Genomic DNA, 20,317 nt, shown 5'->3' with positions numbered 1-20,317 from the left:
TAATTGATTTTTAAATGGAAAAATCCTGTTCACATGATAGGTATTTTCCTGGAAAAAAAATTGGAATTTTGGGGAAAAAAATCCTGTTTTAATTAATTTTTAATGGAAAAATCCTGTTCCTAAGAGCAGCATTTTCCTGGAAAAAAATTGGGGAAAAAATCGGGAATTAAGGGGGAAAAATTCCTATTTTAATTGATTTTTTAATAGAAGAATCCCATTCCCACGATTAGCATTTTCCTGGAAAAAAAAATGGGAATTTGGGGGGAAAAAATCCTGTTTTAATTAATTTTTAACGCAAAAAATCTGTTCGCATTATCAGCATTTTCCTGGAAAAAATTGGGAATTTTGGGGAAAAAAATCCTATTTTAATTGATTTTTTAATGGAAAAATCCTGTTCACATGATAGGCATTTTCCTGGAAAAAAAAGGGGGAAAAAATCGGGAATTAAGGGGGAAAAAATTCCTCTTTTAATTGATTTTTTAATATAAAATTCCTGCTCATATGATCGGCATTTTCCTGGAAAAAAAATTGGGAATTTTGGGGAAAAAATCCTGTTTTAATTGATTTTTTAATGGAAAAATCCTGTTCAGAAGATCAGCATTTTCCTGCAAAAAAAATTGGGAATTTTGGGGAAAAAATCTTATTTTAATTGATTTTTTAATGTAAAAATCTTGTTCACAAGATAGGCATTTTCCTGGAAAAAAATCGGGAATTTTGGGGAAAAAAATCCTGTTTTAATTGATTTTTTAATGGAAAAATCCTGTTCGCATGATAGGTATTTTCCTGGAAAAAAATGGGGGAAAAAATCGGGAATTAAGGGGGAAAAATTCCTATTTTAATTGATTTTTTAATATAAAATTCCTGCTCACAAGATCAGCATTTTCCTGGAAAAAAATCGGGAATTAAGGGGGAAAAATTGCTGTTTTAATTGATTTTTAATATAAAATTCCTGCTCACATGATCGGCATTTTCCTGGAAAAAAATCGGGAATTTTGGGGAAAAAATTCCTGTTTTAATTAATTTTTAAATGGAAAAATTCTGTTTGCATGATTGGCGTTTTCCTGGAAAAAAATCGGGAATTTTGGGGAAAAAAATCCTGTTTTAATTGATTTTTTAATGGAAAAATCCTGTTCCTAAGATCAGCATTTTCCTGGGAAAAAATCGGGAATTTGGGGGAAAAAATTCCTATTTTAATTGATTTTTTAATGGAAAAATCCTGTTCACAAGATAGGCATTTTCCTGGAAAAAAATCGGGAATTTTGGGGAAAAAAATCCTGTTTTAATTGATTTTTTAATGGAAAAATCCTGTTCGCATGATAGGTATTTTCCTGGAAAAAAATGGGGGAAAAAATCGGGAATTAAGGGGGAAAAATTCCTATTTTAATTGATTTTTTAATATAAAATTCCTGCTCACATGATTGGCATTTTCCTGGGAAAGAAAATCGGGAATTTTGGGGGGAAAAAATCCTATTTTAATTAATTTTTTAATAGAAAAATCCCATTCCCACGATTGGCATTTTCCTGGGGAAAAAAATGGGAATTTGGGGGGAAAAAATCCTCTTTAAATCCATTTTTAATATAAAAATCCCTTTCTTGGGAAATGGGGGAAAAAAATCCCATTTGGGGTTTGGAAAATGGAAAAAAAAAATCAGTTTGGGGTTTGGAAAATGAAAAAAAAATCCATTTAGGGTTTGCGAAGTGGAAAAAAAATCCCATTTGGGGTTTGGAAAATGGAAAAAAATTCCCATTTGGGGTTTGGAAAATGGAAAAATAAATCAGTTTGGGGTTTGGAAAAATGGGAAAAAATCAATTTAGGGTTTGGAAAATGGAGGAAAAAATCAAATTGGGGTTTGGAAAATGAAAAGAAATCCCATTTGGGGTTTGGAAAATGGAAAAAATCCATTTGGGATTTGGAAAAAAGAAGGAAAATCCATTTAGGGTTTGGGAAGTGGAAAAAATTCCATTTCGGGTTTGGAAAGTGGAAAAAAAATCACATTTGGGATTTGGAAAAAGGGGAAAAAAATCCAATTTGGGGTTTGGAAAAAGGGGAAAAAAATCAATTTAGGATTTGGAAAAAGGAAGGAAAATCCATTTAGGGTTTGGGAAGTGGAAAAAATTCCATTTGGGGTTTGGAAAGTGGAAAAAAAATCCCATTTGGGGTTTGGAAAATGGAAAAATAAATCAGTTTGGGGTTTGGAAAAATGGGAAAAAATCAATTTAGGGTTTGGAAAATGGAGAAAAAAATCAAATTGGGGTTTGGAAAAAGGGGAAAAAATCCATTTAGGATTTGGAAAAAGGAAGGAAAATCCATTTAGGGTTTGGAAAATGGGAAAAAAATCCCATTAGGGATTTGAAAAAAGGGGGAAAAATCGATTTAGGATTTGGAAAAAGGAAAGAAAATCCATTTAGGGTTTGGGAAGTGGAAAAAAAATCAATTTAGGGTTTGGAAAATGAAAAAAAAATCCCATTTGGGGTTTGGAAAAAGGAAAAATAATCAATTTAGGGTTTGGAAAAAGGGGAAAAAATCAATTTAGGATTTGGAAAAAGGAAGGAAAATCCATTTAGGGTTTGGGAAGTGGAAAAAATTGCATTTGGGGTTTGGAAAGTGGAAAAAAAAATCCCATTTGGGGTTTGGAAAATGGAAAAATAAATCAATTTGAGGTTTGGAAAAATGGAAAAATTTCAATTTGGGATTTGGAAAAAGGAAGGAAAATCCATTTAGGGTTTGGAAAGTGGAAAATTTTAAAAAAAAAATTGCGTTTGGGGTTTGGAAAATGGAAAAAAAATCCCATTTGGGGTTTGGAAAATGGAAAAAAAATCCCATTTTTCCCACTTTTTCCGCCCGTCGGAACCACAAAACCCCAAATTCCATATCCTGGAGGATTTGGAAAAATTCCCAAATTTCCTCCCCTTTGGAAAAAATAAAATAAAATTCTCTTACCTGAGCAGGAGGATTTCACCTGAGGAGGAAAAGATTCCATAATTCCAGAAGGAAAAAATTCCAGGGGAATGGAGAGAGAGAGGAGGAAAAAATCCAAAAAGATCCCCAAAAAAAGTCCCCAAAAAAATCCCCAAAAAATTCCCAAAAAATCCCAAAAAATTCCCCAAAAATTTCCCAAAAAATTCCAAAAAAATCCCAAAAAATTCCAAAAAAAATCCCAAAAAAATTCCCCAAAAAATTCCCCAAAAAATCCCAAAAAATTCCCAAAAATTCAAGAGGAGGAGGAGGAGAAGCTCCGGGAGGATGAAGAGGGAAAGAGGGAAAAAAATCCCAAAATTCCCCAAAAAAATCCCAAAAAATTCCCCAAAAATTCGAGAGGAGGAGGAGGAGAAGCTCCGGGGGGATGAAGAAGGAAAGAGGGAAAAAAATCCCAAATTCCAAAAAAAATTCCCAAAAAAATTCCCAAAAATTCAAGAGGAGGAGAAGGAGAAGCTCCGGGGGGATGAAGAAGGAAAGAGGGAAAAAAATCCCAAATTCCCCAAAAAATTCCCAAAAAAATCCCCAAAAATTCCAGAGGAGGAGGAGGAGAAGCTCCGGGAGGATGAAGAGGGAAAAGGGGAAAAAAATCCCAAAAATTCCCCAAAAAATTCCCCAAAAATTAAAAAAAAATTCCCAAAAAAATCCAAAAAATCCCAGAAATTCAGGAGGAGGAGAAGGAGAAGCTCCGGGGGAATGAAGAAGGAAAGAGGGAAAAAAATCCCAAAATTCAAAAAAAAATCCCAAAAAAATTTTTAAAAAATTCCCAAAAATTCCCAAGGAGGAGGAGGAGAAGCTCCGGGGAGATGAAGAGGGAAAGAGGGAAAAAAAATCCCAAAATTAAAAATAAATTCCCAAAAATTCCGGAGGAGAGGAGGAGGAGGAGGAGAAGCTCCGGGAAGCTCTGAATTTATAGGGAGAAATGTTTGGGATTCGAACTGGGAGGATCCCAAAAATCCCCGAGGCGAGGGAGGAGTTTGGGACGCGGAAAATCCTGCGGGATTGGGAGCGGCTGGGATGGGGGAGGGAGAAATCCCAAAATTCCCGGTGGAGTGGGAGGGAAAAATCCCGAAATTCCCTGAGGGAAAAATCCCGAATTCCCGGCTGGATGGGGAGGGAAAAATCCCAAAATTCCCCGAGGGAAAATCCCAAATTCCAGGTGGGATAGGAGGGAAAAATCCTAAATTTCCGGGGGGAAAAATCCCGAATTCCCGGTGGAGTGGGAGGGAGAAATCCCAAAATTCCCAGCGGGAAAATCCCAAATTCCAGGTGGGATAGGAGGGAAAAATCCTAAATTTCCGGGGGGAAAAATCCCGAATTCCCGGTGGAGTGGGAGGGAAAAATCCCAAATTCTCCGAGGGAAAAGTCCCAAATTCCAGATGGGATTGGAGGGAAAAATCCCAAAATTCCCAGCGGGAAAAATCCTAAATTCCGGGTGGAGTGGGAGGGAAAAATCCCAAATTTCCGGCGGGATGAGGGAAGGAGAAATCCTAAATTCTCTGCGGGAAAAATCCCAAATTCCAGGTGGAGTGGGAGGGAAAAATCCTAAATTTCCGGGGGGAAAAAATCCCAAATTCAAGGTGGGATTGGAGGGAAAAATCCCAAATTCCCTCTGGAATGGGGAGGGAAAAATCCCAAATTCCCTGTGGGAAAAAATCCCAAATTCTCTGCCGGAAAAATCCCAAATTCCAGGTGGGATGGGGAGGGAAAAATCCTAAATTCGCCGCGGGAAAAATCCCAAATTTTCTGCGGGAAAGATCCCAAATTCCAGGTGGGACAGGAGGGAAAAATCCCAAATTCCCTCTGAGATGGGGAGGGAAAATTCCCAAATTCCAGGTGGAGTGGGAGGGAAAAATCCCAAATTCCCAATGGGATCAGGACCGGATGGACTAAATCTGGGAAAATAGGGAAAAATAGGAAAAAAATAGGGAAAAAATAGGGGAAAATTGGGAAAAATATGGGAAAAATATGGAAAAATAGGGAGAAAATATGAGGGGAAAATAGGGAGAAAATATGCGGGAAAATGGGAAAAAATAGGGAAAAATAGGGAAAATGAGGAAAATATGGGGGAATAGGGAAAATAATATGGGAAAATATGGAGAAAATTGGGGAAATAGGAGAAAATATCAGGGAAAATAGGGGAAAAAATAGGAAAAAAATAGGGAGAATTTGGGGGAAATAGGGGGAAAATATAGGGGGAAATAGGGGAAAATAATATGGGGAAATAGGGGGAAAATATGAGGGAAAATAGGGGAAAAATAGAGAGAAAATAGGGGGAAATAGGGAAAAAATAGGGATTAAATAAGGGAAAAAATAGGGGGAAAATATGAGGGAAAATAGGGGAAAATAATATGGAAAAAATATGGAAAAATAAGGGGAAAACAGGTGAAAAATAGGGGAAAATAGGGAAAAAATAGGGAAAATAGGGAAAAATAGGGAAGATAAAGGGGGAAATAGGGGAAAATAATATGGGAAACTAGGAATAAAATAGGGGGGAAATAGGGGAAAAAAATTGGGATAAAATAGGGGGAAAATATGGGATAAAATAAGGAAAAATAGGGATAAAATAGGGGAAAATAGGGATAAAATAGGGGAAAATATGGGATAAAATGGGGGAAAATAGGGATAAAATTGGGATAAAGGTCACCGGGGGGAAAAAAATCCCAAATTCCCGATGGGGGAGGGAAAAAAAAATCCCAAATTCCTGATGGGATCAGGAACGGCTGGAATGGGGGAGGGAAAAAAAAATCCCAAATTCCCTATGGCGGCGGGCAGGAATTTCCAGCTGCTTGCAGATTTTAATCGGGCAAGAGGGAGGTGGAAAAGTGAGGATTAATTAGAGGAGTTAATTAGAGGAGTTAATTGGGGTTGAGTCAGCGCCGGGCGCCAGGGGATCGAGGATTTGTGGGATTTTTTTTTGGTTGTGTTTTGGGATCTGAAGGTACATCTTGTTCTTGGGAAAACTCCTCAGAGTTGTAGGACTTGTCTGGGTTGGGTTGGGAGAATTCCAGGGATTTGTGGGATGTTTGTCCTGAAAATCCTATTAAAGTGGGAGGGAAAGTCCTGGGAGTTTGTGGGATGTTTGTCCTGAAAATCCTATTAAAGTGGGAGAGAAAATCCTGGAATGATTTGGGTTGGAAAACCCAAAAAAATCCTTAAAGTCCTAAAGATCCTGAAAATCCTAAAAACCCTAAAAATCCTAAAAACCCTAAAAATCCTAAAAATCCTGGAATGGTTTGGGAAGGAAAAAATCCTGAAAACCCTGAAAATCCTAAAAATACTTAAAATCCTGGACTGGTTTGGGATGGAAAAAGTAAAGAAATCCTAGAAATCCTAGAAATCCTAAAAATCCTAAAAATCCTAAAAACCCTAAAAATCCTGAAAATCCTGGAAATCCTGGATTGGTTTGGGATGAGAAAAAACCTTAAAGATCCTTAAAATCCTGGAATGGTTTGGGATAAAAAAAACCTAAAAATCCTAAAAATCCTAAAAATCCTGGAATGGTTTGGGAAGGAAAAAATCCTGAAAATCCTAAAAATCCTGGAATGGTTTGGGAAGGAAAAACCTGAAAAATTCTTCAAAATCCATGTTCAGGGATGATCCAGGGATGAGGAATCCATGGGATAACCTGAGATCCAGGATTGATCCCGAAAATCCTATTAAAGCAGGAGGGAAAATCCTGGGAATTTGTGGTATATTTGTCCTGAAAATCCTATTAAACTGGGAGGGAAAATCCAGGGAGTTTGTGGGATATTTGTCCTGAAAATCCTATTAAACTGGGAGGGAAAATCCAGGAGTTTGTGGGAAAATTGTCCTGAAAATCCTATTAAAGTGGGAGGGAAAATCCAGGGAATTCGTCCGATATTTATCCTGAAAATCCTATTAAAGTGGGAGAGAAAGTCCAGGGATTTGTGGGATATTTGTCCTGAAAATCCTATTAAAGTGGGAGAGAAAATCCAGGAATTCGTGGGATATTTGTCCTGAAAATCCTATTAAACTGGGAGGGAAAATCCTGGAATGATTTGGGATGGAAAACCCAAAAAAATCCTAAAAGTCCTAAAGATCCTGAAAATCCTAAAACACCTAAAAATCCGAAAAATCCTAGAAATCCTAAAAATCCTGGAATGGTTTGGGAAGGAAAAAATCCTGAAAATCCTGAAAATCCTAAAAATCCTAAATATCCTGGACTGGTTTGGGATGGGAAAAAGCAAAGAAATCCTAAAAATTCTAAAAATCCTAAAAATCCTAAAAATCCTAAAAACCCTAAAAATCCTGAAAATCCTGGAAATCCTGGATTGGTTTGGGATGAGAAAAAACCTTAAAGATCCTTAAAATCCTGGAATGGTTTGGGATAAAAAAAACCTAAAAATCCTAAAAATCCTAAAAATCCTGGAATGGTTTGGGATGGAAAAACCCTAAAAATTCTTAAAATCCTGGAATGGTTTGGGATGGAAAAACCAAAAAAATTCTTAAAAATCCATGTTCAGGGATGATCCAGGGATGAGGAATCCATGGGATCACCTGAGATCCAGGATTGATCCCGAAAATCCTATTAAAGTGGGAGAGAAAATCCAGGGAATTTGTGGGATATTTGTCCTGAAAATCCTATTAAAGTGGGAGAGAAAATCCAGGGATTTGTGGGATGTTTGTCCTGAAAATCCTATTAAAGTGGGAGAGAAAATCCTGGGAGTTTGTGGGATATTTATCCTGAAATCCTATTAAAGTGGGAGAGAAAATGCTGGGAGTTTGTGGGAAATTTGTCCTGAAAATCCTATTAAACTGGGAGAGAAAATCCAGGGAATTTGTGGGATGTTTGTCCTGAAAATCCTATTAAAGTGGGAGAGAAAATCCTGGAAGGGTTTGGGATTGAAAAATCCTAAAGCTCCTGAAAATCCTAAAAGTCCTGGAGTGGTTTGGGAAGGAAAAAAACCCTAAAAATCCTGAAAATCCTGAAAATCCTAAAAATCCTGGATTGGTTTGGGATGGAAAAAAACCAAAAATCCTAAAAATCCTAAAAATCCTGGATTGGTTTGCGATAGAAAAACCCTAAAATCCTGAAAATCCTGGAATGGTTTGGGATGGAAAAAAACCAAAAATCCTTAAAATCCTGGAATGGTTTGGGATGGAAAAACCAAAAAAATCCTAAAAATCCTAAAAATCCTAAAAATCCTAAAAATCCTAAAAATACTAAAAATACTAAAAATACTAAAAATCCTGGATTGGTTTGGGATGGAAAAAACCCTAAAAATCCTGAAAATCCTGGATTGGTTTGGGATGGAAAAACCCTTAAAGATCCTTAAAATCCTGGAATGGTTTGGAATGGAAAAAAACCCCAAAAATCATGGAGTTCCAGCCCAGGATTTGGGATAAAATGGAGATAAAATAGGAATGAAATTGTAATAAAATGGGAATGATATGGGGATAAAATGAGGATTAAATGGGGATAAAATGGAGAAAAAAAATGGGGATGAAATAGAGATAAAATTGGAATGAAATGAGGATTAAATGGGGATAAAATGGGAATGAAATTGGGATAAAAAGGGGATAAAATGGGGATTAAATGAGGATGAAATGGAGAAAAAATGTGGATAAAATGTGGATAAAATGTGGATAAAATCCCCCGTGGAACAGAAAACCCACGGGAAAAGAAGAAGAAAAGGGAATTTTTCTGTCACAGGAACTTCCAGCCTTCCTTCCCACCCTGCTGCCCAGCAGGGATTTCCCAAAATTCCCAAATTTCCCGAATTATTTCCCGAATTATTTCCAGAATATCCCGAATTATTTCCTGAAATTCCCAAATTATTTCCTGAAATTCCTGAATTGTTTCCTAAATTATTTCCCAAATTATTTCCTGAATTATTTCCCAAATTTCCCAAATTATTTCCCAAAATTCCCGAATTATATTTCCTGAATTTCCCGAATTATTTCCCGAATTATTTCCCAAATTATTTCCTGAATTATTTCCCGAATTCCCCGAAATTTCCGAATTATTTCCCGAATTTCCCAAATTATTTCCTGAATTTCCCAAGGCCACCCTCAGCCCTGCCGGGATTGGATTTCCCAGTCGGGATGAGTTGGGGATTGATTGATTGATTGATTGATTGATTCCTGGGAAAGGGGTTGGGAGTGATTGATTGATTGATTGATTGATTCTAGGGAAAGAGGAAAAGGGTCGGGAGCAATTGATTGATTGATTGATTGATTCTGGGGAAAGGGGAAAAGGGTCTGAGTGATTGATTGATTGATTGATTGATGGGGAAAGGGGAAAATGGTCGAGATTGATTGATTGATTGATTCCTGAGAAAGAGGAAAAGGGTTGAGAGTGATTGATTGATTGATTGATTGATTGATGAATTCCCAGGAAAAGCAGCAGATTCGGAAAAATTTAATTGATTGATTGATTCCTGGGAAAGGGGAAAGGGTCGGGAGTGATTGATTGATTGATTGATTCCTGGGAAAGGGGAAAGGCTCAGGAGTGATTGATTGATTGATTGATTGATTGAAAAGCAGCAGAGAATGAGAGTCAGGAAGCTTCGGCTGATGCAGGAAAAACTTTATTGATTCTACAGCAGAGGAAAGGAAGAGGCTGAGGGATTGATTGATTGATTGATTGATTACAGGGAAAGGGTCGGGATTGATTGATTGATTCCGGGAAAAGGGGGAAAGGGTCGAGAATGGTTGATTGATTGATTGATTGATTGATTCCCAGGAAAAGCAGCAGAGTCAGGAAAAGGCTCGGGATTGATTCCGGGAAAAGCAGCATTGGGAAAGGGGCTTGGGATTGATTGATTGATCAATTGATTGATCGATTCCCGGGCAAAGGGCTCGGGATTGATTGATTGATTGATTGATTCCCGGCAAAGCTCCAGGAATGTTCCGGAATGTCCCGCAGAGCTCGCGGCTCCTGGCGCTGCTTTGCCTGGAGCGGGATGGAGATTCCAGCGGGAATGGAGATCCCAAAGGCTGGAACAGCCCAGGGGATCCCAAATCCGACAGCCATGGGGATCCCAAATCCAGCAGCCATGGGGATCCCAAATCCAACAGCCATGGGGATCCCAAAGCCCAGAATCCCAAACTCTGGAATCAGCCAGGGATCCCAAAGGCTGGAATAGCCCAGGGGATCCCAAATCCTGGAATCTCCCAGGGATCCCAAATCCGACAGCCATGGGGATCCCAAATCCTGGAATAGCCCAGGGGATCCCAAATCCGACAGCCATGGGGATCCCAAAGCCTGGAATAGCTCAGGGGATCCCAAACTCTGGAATCAATTAGGGATCCCAAACTCTGGAATCACCCAGAGGATCCCAAATCAGGAATCACTCAGGGATCCCAAAGCCTGCAATCAACTAGGGACCCCAAATTCTTCAATCACCCAGGGGATCCCAAACTTGGAATCACCCAGAGGACCCCAAATCCAGAATCGCTCAGGGGGCACAAACTCTTCAATCACCCAGGAGATCCCAAACTCTGGAATCTCCCAGGGCACCCGAAAGCCTGCAATCAGCTCGGGATCCCAAAGTCTGGGATCATCTAGGGATCCCAAATTCTTCAATCACCCAGGGGTCCCAAACCCTGCAATCACCCGATGGGACCCCAAACTTTGGAATTACTCAGGGATCCCATACTCGTGATCAGAGGATCCCAAATCCTGGAAGTACTCAGGAGACCCGGAATTCCTTAGGGAATCCCAAGTCCCGGAATCCCCCAGAGCATCCCAAATCCTTGAATCCCCCAGGACACCCCAAACCCTGCAAACAGCTAGGGATCCCAAATCCCGGAATCCCTCAGGGGATCCCAAACCCTGCAACCCCCCAAGGGACCCCAAATCCCAGAATCACACAGGGATCCCAAACTTGGGATCACTCAGGGGACCCCAAAGGTTGGAATCACCCAGGGATCCCAAACCCCGGAATCCCCTAGAGGACCCCAAATCCCAGAATCCCCCAGGGATCCCAAACTTTGGTATTACTCAGGGATCCCAAATCCCAGAATCACCCAGGGATTCCCAACTCGGAATCACCTCAGGGACCCCAAACCCTGCAATCAACTAGGGATCCCAAACTTTGGAATTACTTAGGGGATCCCAAACCCAGAATCCCCAAGGGACCCCAAGTCCCGGAATCACCCCAAACCCCGCAACCCCCCAAGGGACCCCAAAGTTTGGAATCCCCCAGGGGATCCCAAACCCAACCCCAAACCCCAAATCCCCCAGGGACCCCAAACCCCAAATCCCCCAGGACACCCCAACCCCCTCCACCCCCCAGCCCCCCGCAGCCCCATCACCCCCCCGGCCCCCCGCCGCCCCCCCGCTCGCCGCAGGGCCAGCTCGCCGCAGGGCCAGCAGGGCAGGGCGGAGCTGCCGCGGCTCGCTCAGGGCAGAGGCTCCGATTTGGCGTCGCCGCCGGGGAAGCGAATGGCGTGAGCCAGGCAAGGGCCGTGCGGCTCCTTGCCGAAATCCACCAGGAAGTTCCTGTTCACCGCCAGGCCTCCCTTCTCCGTGTCCACGTCCAGCTGCAGCATCACCGAGCCCTCCCTGGGAGTAATTAACCATTAATTAATTAGTTAATAATTAGTAATTGTTATTATTGATTCATCATCAATGTCCTGAATTCGGGATTCGCTCTCAGCCCTCCCTGGGGGGAGTTAGTAATTAATTAATTAGTAGTTGTTATTGGTTGAGGATTCATCAGGATCGATCCCTGAATTCGGGATTCACTCTCAGCTCTCCCTGCGACAGCGACAGTGCCTTGGCCAAGGGGGACAGCGCCCGGCACGGGGGGACAGCGGGACAGGGGGACAGGGTGGGGGGATTGGGGATTGGGGTTTGAATTCCCGATGGATAATGGGGGCAGGTTGGGATCGGGGATGTTTGGATCCCGAATTCCCCTGGATTTCATGCTCAGCACACCCCAGGCCAACCCAGCTCAACTCGCCTGAGCTCTGTCCATCCCAGCTCTGTCCATCCCATCCCATCCCAGCTACCCTGAGCTCTGTCCATCCCAGCCCAGCTCTGTCCATCCCAGTCCATCCCATCCCAGCTCTGTCCATTCCATCCCATCCCATCCCATCCCATCCCATCCCATCCCATCCCAGCTACCCTGAGCTCTGTCCATCCCAGTCCATCCCATCCCATCCCAGCCCAGCTACCCTGAGCTCTGTCCATCCCATCCCAGCTCTGTCCATCCCAGTCCATCCGGCAGCAGCTCCGGCAGATCCCCGAGGGTCGCTGTCCCTTCCCCGCCCCTTCCCCGCCCCTCGCCGCCCCCGGCCCGTTCCCATTCCCATTCCCATTCCCGTTCCGTTCCCCCGAGCCCCCCGCCCCTTTCCTATTCCCGTTCCGTTCCCGTTCCCGTTCCCGTTCCCGTCCCGTTCCCGCCCACCTGTCCCGGCGCAGCTCTCACCTGACCATGCTGGGGTAGAACTGTTGATCCCACGTGCTGTAGAACGAGTTGGTCACGTAGAGTCGCTTCCCGTCCAGGCTGAGCTGCAGCTGGCTGGGGCCGCCGGACACGCGCTTGCACTGGGAACGGACAGTGTACTGGGGATACTGGGGGCACTGGGAATGGATACTGGGGGCACTGGGAATGGACACTGGGGGGACTGGGAATGGATACTGGGGGCACTGGGAATGGATACTGGGGGCACTGGGAATGGACACTGGGGCCGCCGGACACGCGCTTGCACTGGGAACGGACAGTGTACTGGGGATACTGGGAATGGACACTGGGGACACTGGGGCCGCCGGACACGCGCTTGCACTGGGAACGGACAGTGTACTGGGGATACTGGGGATACTGGGGATACTGGGGGGACTGGGAATGGATACTGGGGCCGCCGAACACGCGCTTGCACTGGGGAGGGACAGTGGAGATACTGGGGGCACTGGGGTACTGGGAATGGACTGGGAATGGACACTGGGGACACTGGGGCCGCCGAACACGCACTTGCACTGGGGAGGGACACTGGGGGGACTGGGAATGGACTGGGGGGACTGGGAATGGACACTGGGGGAACTGGGAATGGATACTGGAGGGACTGGGAACACACATGCTTGCACTGTGGGGAGACAGCGGGGATACTGGGGGGACTGGGAGTGGATTGGGGGACACTGGGAATGCATCCCAGCAGGAGCAGGGACAGGAGGAGAAGGAGCAGAGCAGTAGATCGGGAGCAGAGCAGGAGCAGAGCAGGAGTAGAGCAGGAGTAGAGCAGGAGTAGAGCAGGAGCAGAGCAGGAGTAGAGCAGGAGTAGAGCAGGAGTAGAGCAGGATCAGATCACGACTAAATAAGAGAGGGAGAAAGCAGGAGTAGTTCAGTAGTGGGAGGAGAGCAGAGGAACGGAGCAATTAGTTAATTAGAGAGTAGAACAGGAACTCATCAGAGCAGCAGATAAGATCAGAACAGGTCGGGTCAGTCCAGGTGAGAGGAGAGCAGAGCAGCTGAGAGCAGCCTGAGGTGAGAACAGGTGAGATCAGCCTGAGGTCCCAGCAGGCTCCGCCCACGCCCAGGTGAGAACGTTCACACTCACCCAGGTGAGCACATTCACATTCACCCAGGTGAGCTCACACTCACACTCACACACACGCTCAGGTGAGCTCAGGTGAGCACTCATACACTCATACACACTCAGGTGAGCACACACACACAGGTGAGCTCACACTCGCACCCAGGTGAGCTCACCTTGATGACAAGTGGCTCCGGCTGGCACTTGAGCTCCTCGTCCCTGCACACGGTGACACTCACACACACTCAGGTGAGTTCAGGTGAGCACACTCACACACACACACACTCACACGCTCAGGTGAGTTCAGGTGATCACAGTCACACTCAGGTGCTCACATTCGCACCCAGGTGAGCTCACCTTGATGACAAGTGGCTCCGGCTGGCACTTGAGCTCCTCGTCCCTGCACACGGTGACAGGACCCCCGCGCAGGATGCTTCCCCCCACGAACACCTGCGGGCACACGAGGGACACGGCGGGACCCCGGGGGTGGCACCGAGCGCCCGGCCGTGTCCCCGCCGTGCCCCGTGCCCCCCGTGCCCCCCGGGCTGCCCTCACCTGCCCCACCAGGCGCGGCTTGCAGTTCCTGCCCAGCTCGTACTGCCGGATGTCGCCGTGCAGCCAATTGCTCACGAACAGGTAGCGATCGTCGGGGCTGATCACCAGGTCGGCGATGAACGCTGCGGGACAGGGGGACAGCGAGGGGTTGGGGGCAGAAATAGGGGATTTGGGGTCAGGGATTGGGGATTTGGGGTCAGAAATCGGGGATTTGGGGTCAAGGATTGGGGATTTGGGGTCAGGGATTGGGGATTTGGGGTCAGGGATTGGGGATTTGGGGTCAAACAATGGGGATTTGGGGTCAGAAATCGGGGATTTGGGGTCAAGGATTGGGGATTTGGGGTCAGGGATTGGGGATTTGGGGTCGGGCAGGATCTGGGGACTGGAATCAAGGATTTGGGGTCAGGCAGGGTTTGGAGTCCAGTCAGATTTTAGGGATCGGTAGGATTTGGGGTCTGTCAAGATTTGGGGTCTGTGAGGATTTGGGGCAGATCATCTGGGGATCTACCAGAATTTGGGGTCAGACATGATTTGCTTTCAGCCAGATTTGGGGTCAGTCATGATTTGGGGTTCCCCAGGCTTTGGGGTCATTTTAACTTTGAGATCAGCCAGATTTGGGGTCAGTCATGATTTGGGGTCATTCAGGCTTTGGGATCCCCACGAGGCTGTGGCAGCCGCGGCTCGGCTCGGCTCGGCTCGGCTCGGCTTGGCTCGGCACGGCTCGGCTCGGCACGGCTCGGCTCGGCTCGGCTCGGCAGCTCACCTGGCATCTTGGGCATGATCCAGCCGGTGACGTCCTTGGGCGGAATGCGGATCACCTCCTCCACAGCCCACGTGTCTCTCTGCGGGGACAGCGACACGGCTGAGCCACGGGAGTCATCCCGATTGACCGGGACAGAACGGGACAGAACGGGACAGAACGGGAGCATCCCGAGCCAGCCGGGATCATCCGGGACAGAACGGGAGCATCCCAGTCCCGATCGGGGCAGCCCGGGCTCATCTCGAGCCTAGCCGGGACACCCCGAGCTCATCCTGATTGCATCCCGGTCCCGATCGGGGTAACCCGGTATCATCCCGGGATCATCCCAGTCCCGATCGGGACACCCCAAACTCATCCCGATCCCAATCCAGCACATCCCAAGTTTATCCCGATCCGGCACACCCCGATCCCAATCCGGGACACCCCAAACTCGTCCCGATCCCAATCCAGGACACCCCGAGCTCATCTCGTTCTCTCCATCCTCTCTCTCTCGCCATCTCCGTTCCCCCGGGCTCAACCCGCTCTGCTTTCCGCTCGCTCCCTCCCCGATCCCGATCCATGACACCCCGATCCCATCCCGATCCCAGTCCAGGACACTCCGATCCCATCCTGATCCCAATCCGGGACACCCCAAACTCATCCGGATCCCAATCCAGGACATCCCGAGTTTAACCCGATCCCAATCCAGGACACCCCGAGCTCATCCCGATCCCAATGAAGAATACCCCAGTCCCCATCCAGGACAGCCCGAGCTCATCCCAGTCCCATCCCCATCCCGATCCGGCACACCCCGAGCTCCCCCGCTCTCTCCCCGCTCCCTCCCCGACTCCGATCCTGAACACCCCGGTCTCATCCCGCTCTCTCCCCGCTCCATCCCCGCTCTCCCGAGCTCATCCCGCACTCTCCCCGCTCCCTCGAGCTCATCCCGATCTCTCCCCGATCCCAATCCAGGACATCCCGAGCTCATCCCGATCCCAATGAAGAATACCCCGGTGCCCATCCAGGACATCCCGAGCTCATCCCGAGCTCATCCCGGGCTCATCCCGGTCCTAATCCAAGACACCCCGAGCTCATCCCGATCCCTCCCCGCTCTCCCTCCCTCCCTGACTCGCCTCGCAGGATTTGAAGAAGCGGTAGATGACTCCGCTCAGCGCGCAGCCCACGTAGCCCTCGGCGGCCTCGGGGTTGTGCAGGAACCTGACGGTGAGCGGCAGAGAATCCTCGCCCAGGTCGAAGCACTGCGTGAGGCTGCGGCACGACAGGTTCCACACGTTCAGGCGGCGCCCGAAGACCCCTGGGGACACGGGAGATGCGGGATTGGGGAGAGGGAAATGGGAAATGCGGGATTGGGGAGAGGGAAATGGGAAATACGGGATTGGGGAGAGGGAAATGGGAAATGCGGGATTTGGGGAGAGGGAAATGGGAAATGCGGGATTGGGGAGAAGGAAATGGGAAATGCAGGGTTTGGGGAGAGGGAAATGGGAAATGCGGGATTGGGGAGAGGGAAATGGGAAATGCAGGGTTTGGGGAGAAGGAAATGGGAAATGCAGGATTTGGGGAGAATGAACCGGGAAAAGGGTCAAGGAAAAGAAAAGGATGGGGAGAATGAAGTGGGAAATACAGGATTTGGGGAGAATAAACTGGGAAATACAGGATTTGTGGAACAAGGGAGCGGCAGGGTTAGGGAAGGATTTGGGAGCAGCAGGAGCAGCCAGGGAAATGCAGGATTTGGGGAGAAGCCAGGGAAATGCAGGATTTGGGGAGAAGCCAGGGAAATGCAGGATTTGGGGAGAACACAGTGAAATGCAGGATTTGGGAAGAGCACAGTGAAATGCAGGATCAAATCTCCTCTCCGGAGGCAAAAATCTCCTTTTCTGGGGACACAAATCAGACTCTCCTGGGCACCAATCGCCCTCTCCTGGGCAAAAATCTCATTTTCCGGATGCACAAATCTCCCTCTCCGGTGCCATCACCCCCTTCTCTCCCCGCCCAGCCCCTAGTTTAGTGTCCCCAGCCTGTCCCCACCTTTTTTCAGGTCATTGGGGTCGAATCCTCGCCCTGCCCGCCTGGGCACCATCCCGGCCGAGCTGACCAGCACGTTGTGCTTGGCTTGGTACCAGAAGTCGTGTCCGGTGGGAGGAACTTCACACTCGTTCTCCCAGTTGCCCTTCAGCTCGAAGGTCTCTCCGTCCAGCACCACGAAGCCACCTGGGATGGGAGGTGACAAATCCGGGCTGGGGGGCTTGTGACAGGACTCGAGGAATGGGGATTTGGGGCAGGGAAATGGGGATTTGGGGCAGGGAAATGGGGATTTGGGGCGGGGAAATGGGGATTTGGGGCAGGGAAATGGGGATTCTTGCAGGGAAAATGGGAATTCTGGTTGGAAAAATGAGGATTTGAGCAGGAAAAATGAGGATTTTGGGCAGGAAAATGGGGATTTCGGCAGGGAAAATGGGAATTCCAGCAGGAAATTCACCTTTGCCGTTGCCCGCAGCGTCTCCCATGTTGGCGATCAGGATGTCCCCGTTGGGCAGCGCTCGGGCCGTAGCCAGGTAACCTTTGTTGCACTTCCAGAAGACATCCACGGGCTCGATCATCTGCAAAAATCCACAGAAACCTTCAGCCTCTGCCTGCTCGGCGCCTTTGCCGAGATCGCTGAGCTGGGAAAAGCCTCGGGAGGAAAACCCCTGGGATCGAACAGCCCAGCCCTGGACACGCCCTGGGCTTGCTTCCTTCCCTTCCTTCCTCCTTTTTCCTTCTTACATTTTTCGTTTCCTTCCTTTCTTCCTCCCTTCCTCTTCCATTCCTTTCTCGCTATCTTTCTTTCTTTCTGTCTGTCTGTCTGTCTTTCCTTCTTCATTTCCCCTTTCCTTTCCTTTCCTTTCATCTCCTTTCTTTCTTTCTCTCTCTCTTTCTGCCTTTCTGCCTTTCCTTCTCTTCCTTCCTTCCTTCCTTCCTTCCTCTCTCTCTCTCTCTCTCTCTCTCTCTGCCTTTCTGCTTTTCCTTCTTTCCTTTCCTTCTTTCCTTTCCTTCTTTCCTTCCTCCTTTTCTCCTTTCTTTCCTTCTCCCCTTCTTTCTCTTTCTCTCTTCCTCTTTCATTTTCCTTTCCCTCCTTCCTTTCACTATTTCCCTTCCGTCCTTCCTTCCTTTTCCCTCCATTCCCTTTCCCCTCTCCCCTTTTTCCCCTTTTCCCTCCATCCCCTCTCTCCCTCTCCCCTCCATCCCTCTCTCTCTCCCTCTCCCTCTCCCCACCTTGACGATTCTGGGCTCTCGGCACTGCGCTCCCACATCCACCACGTAGATCCGGGACGAGATGAGGCAGGGCAGCACCAGCTTGGTCCTCTTGGCCGCCGCGCTGCCCTCGAAGCAGCCGCAGCCGGGCAGAGCCCAGCCGGCGCAGTGCAGCTCGTCCTTGAGATTCGGCATCGGCAGCCGGTGGATCACCTGGGGAACGGCAATGGGAGATGGGAGAGAGCCGGGAATGGGAACCGGGAGTGAGAGATCGGGGAGCCCCGGGGGAACCGGGAATGGGTGATGGGAGAGACCCGGGAGAACCGGGAATGAGAACCGGGAGAGCTCCGGGGGAACCGGGAATGGGTGATGGGAGAGACCCGGGAGAGCCGGGAATGAGCCCCGGGGGAGCTCCGGGGGAACTGGGAATGAGAGATGGGAACCGGGAATGGGAACCGGGAATGAGAACCGGGAGAGCCCCGGGACTGGGGAAACCAGGAGTGAGAGATGGGAGCAGAACCGGGAATGAGCCCTGGAGGAGCTCCGGGGGAACTGGGAATGAGCGATGGGAGAGACCCTGGGGAACTGGGAATGAGAACCGGGAGAGCCTCGGGATTGGGAAACCGGGAATGAAAGATGGGAATGGAACTGGGATTGGGGCAAACCGGGGATTCCTGGCCCAATAAAACCAGTAGCACACTGTATGTGGCCAGTAGCCCCAGTAATCCCAGTAGCACATTTACTGTCCCAGTAATCCCAGTAGCACACTGTACCTGCCCAGTCAGCCCAGTAACACACTGTACGTGCCCAGTAATCCCAGTAAGACCAGTAACTCACTGTACTTGCCCGGTCAGCCCAGTAAACCCAGTATCACTCTGTACCTCCGCAGTAATCCCAGTAACCCCAGTAATCCCAGTAGCACACTGTACCTGCCCAGTAAGCCCAGTCAACCCAGTAACCTCCGTCTGACTCTGTACCTAGCCAGTAACCCCAGTATCACTGCACCTCCCCAGTCACCCCAGTCCGCCCAGCATCCCCACCAGTCCCAGTCAGCCCAGTCTGCCCAGTGTCCCCAGCAGCCCCAGTGTCCCCAGCAGCCTCAGTGTCCCCAGCAGCCCCAGTGTCCCCAGTATCCCCAGTCCGCCCAGTGTCCCCAGCAGCCCCAGTGTCCCCAGTATCCCCAGTCCGCCCAGTGTCCCCAGCAGCCCCAGTGTCCCCTCACCTGGCCGTAGTGGGCGGAGCGCGGGTTGAGGTCCACGGTGGCCAGGAAATCAGGCTGCTCGCTGCAGGTGCTGCGGTACGTGCAGGTCACGTAGGCCACCTCCTCCCGGGGCGCTGCGACACAAACCGCGCTCGGACCGCGCCGGGAGCCCCACAGGGACCCCAGAGCAGCCGGGAAACCCGAAATAGGGAGCTGAGAGACTCGGGAAACCCGAAATGGGAGCCTAGAGCAGCCGGAAAACCCGAAACGGGAGCTGAGAGACTCGGGAAACCCGAAATGGGACCCGAGAGACTCGGGAAACCCGAAATGGGACCCGAGAGACTCGGGAAACCCGAAATGGGAGCCGAGAGACTCGGGAAACGCGAAACGGGAGCCTAGAGCAGCCGGAAAACCCGAAACGGGAGCTGAGAGACTCGGGAAACCCGAAATGGGACCCGAGAGACTCGGGAAACCCGAAATGGGACCCGAGAGACTCGGGAAACCCGAAATAGGGAGCTGAGAGCGGCCGGGAAACCCGAAACGGGAGCTGAGAGACTCGGGAAACCCGAAATAGGGAGCTGAGAGACTCGGGAAACCCGAAATGGGACCCCAGAGACTCGGGAAACGCGAAACGGGACGCGAGAGCAGCCGGGAGACCCGAAATAGAGAGCCGAGGGTATCGGGAAACCTGAAAAAGGGACCCGAGAGACTCGGGAAACTCTAAAAGGGACTCGAGAGCATCGGGAAACCCGAAAATGGGACCCCAGAGACTCGGGAAACCTGAAAATGGGACCCGGGAGACTCGGGAGATCCAAAAAAGGGACCCTAAAGCAGGGAAACCCAAACAAGGGACCCGAGAGCAGCCGGGAAACCCAAATAAGGGACCCGAACCGCCCAAAACCCAAAAAAGGGACACGAAAGGCTCCGGAAAACCCCAAAAAAGGACCCGAAAGGCTCCCGGGAAAGGCGGGAATGGATTTCGGAGGCTGCGATTGCCTCCGGCTGCCCCGGGCGGCCCTGGGGAGCTGCTGGGGCAGGAAGGGCAGAGGGGAATGTGCGGGAATTGTCCGGTGGGGAAGGGAGGGAGGAG

General features: G+C 48.5%; 2 protein-coding genes across 2 annotated transcripts in view; both read right to left on the bottom strand.

Annotated features, from left to right (window-relative positions):
• SELENBP1 (selenium binding protein 1) overlaps window positions 1-2,992 on the bottom strand; it is a 41,964-nt gene extending 38,972 nt beyond the window's left edge. The window contains exon 1 of the mRNA XM_085082462.1: window positions 2,942-2,992. Coding sequence (XP_084938588.1) covers window positions 2,942-2,981 — 40 coding nt within the window. The 5' untranslated portion in view covers window positions 2,982-2,992. The remainder of the gene's footprint in view (window positions 1-2,941) is intronic.
• Window positions 2,993-11,289: 8,297 nt separating this feature from the next.
• On the bottom strand, window positions 11,290-19,409 carry LOC146427377 (methanethiol oxidase-like). Its single transcript, XM_085082647.1, has 10 exons — window positions 19,249-19,409; window positions 18,048-18,239; window positions 17,272-17,392; window positions 16,821-17,003; window positions 15,908-16,089; window positions 14,799-14,877; window positions 14,036-14,157; window positions 13,838-13,930; window positions 12,379-12,497; window positions 11,290-11,510 (listed from the first exon to the last, which is right to left on the bottom strand). The coding sequence occupies exons 2-10, from the start codon at window positions 18,219-18,221 to the stop codon at window positions 11,348-11,350; spliced, it is 1,236 nt and encodes a 411-aa protein (XP_084938773.1). The 5' UTR covers window positions 18,222-18,239; window positions 19,249-19,409; the 3' UTR covers window positions 11,290-11,347.
• Window positions 19,410-20,317: the final 908 nt, after the last annotated feature.

The sequence above is a fragment of the Lichenostomus cassidix genome, chromosome 25 (genome assembly GCF_008360975.1).
Source record: "Lichenostomus cassidix isolate B80296 chromosome 25, HeHo_3.0, whole genome shotgun sequence".
NCBI classification, from domain to species: domain Eukaryota; kingdom Metazoa; phylum Chordata; class Aves; order Passeriformes; family Meliphagidae; genus Lichenostomus; species Lichenostomus cassidix.
Note: the sequence above shows the minus strand (reverse complement) of the source record. Positions and strands in the feature narration are given on the sequence as shown.

Coding starts and splice junctions, on each gene's coding strand:
- LOC146427377 (XM_085082647.1), bottom strand. CDS start 18,221: ATGCCGAATCTCAAGGACGAGCTGCACTGCGCCGGCTGGGCTCTGCCC. Junction 17,393..18,047: donor GAGAGCCCAGAATCGTCAAG/GTGGGGAGAGGG, acceptor GGATTTTTGCAG/ATGATCGAGCCCGTGGATGT. Junction 17,004..17,271: donor CGCTGCGGGCAACGGCAAAG/GTGAATTTCCTG, acceptor CTCCCATCCCAG/GTGGCTTCGTGGTGCTGGAC.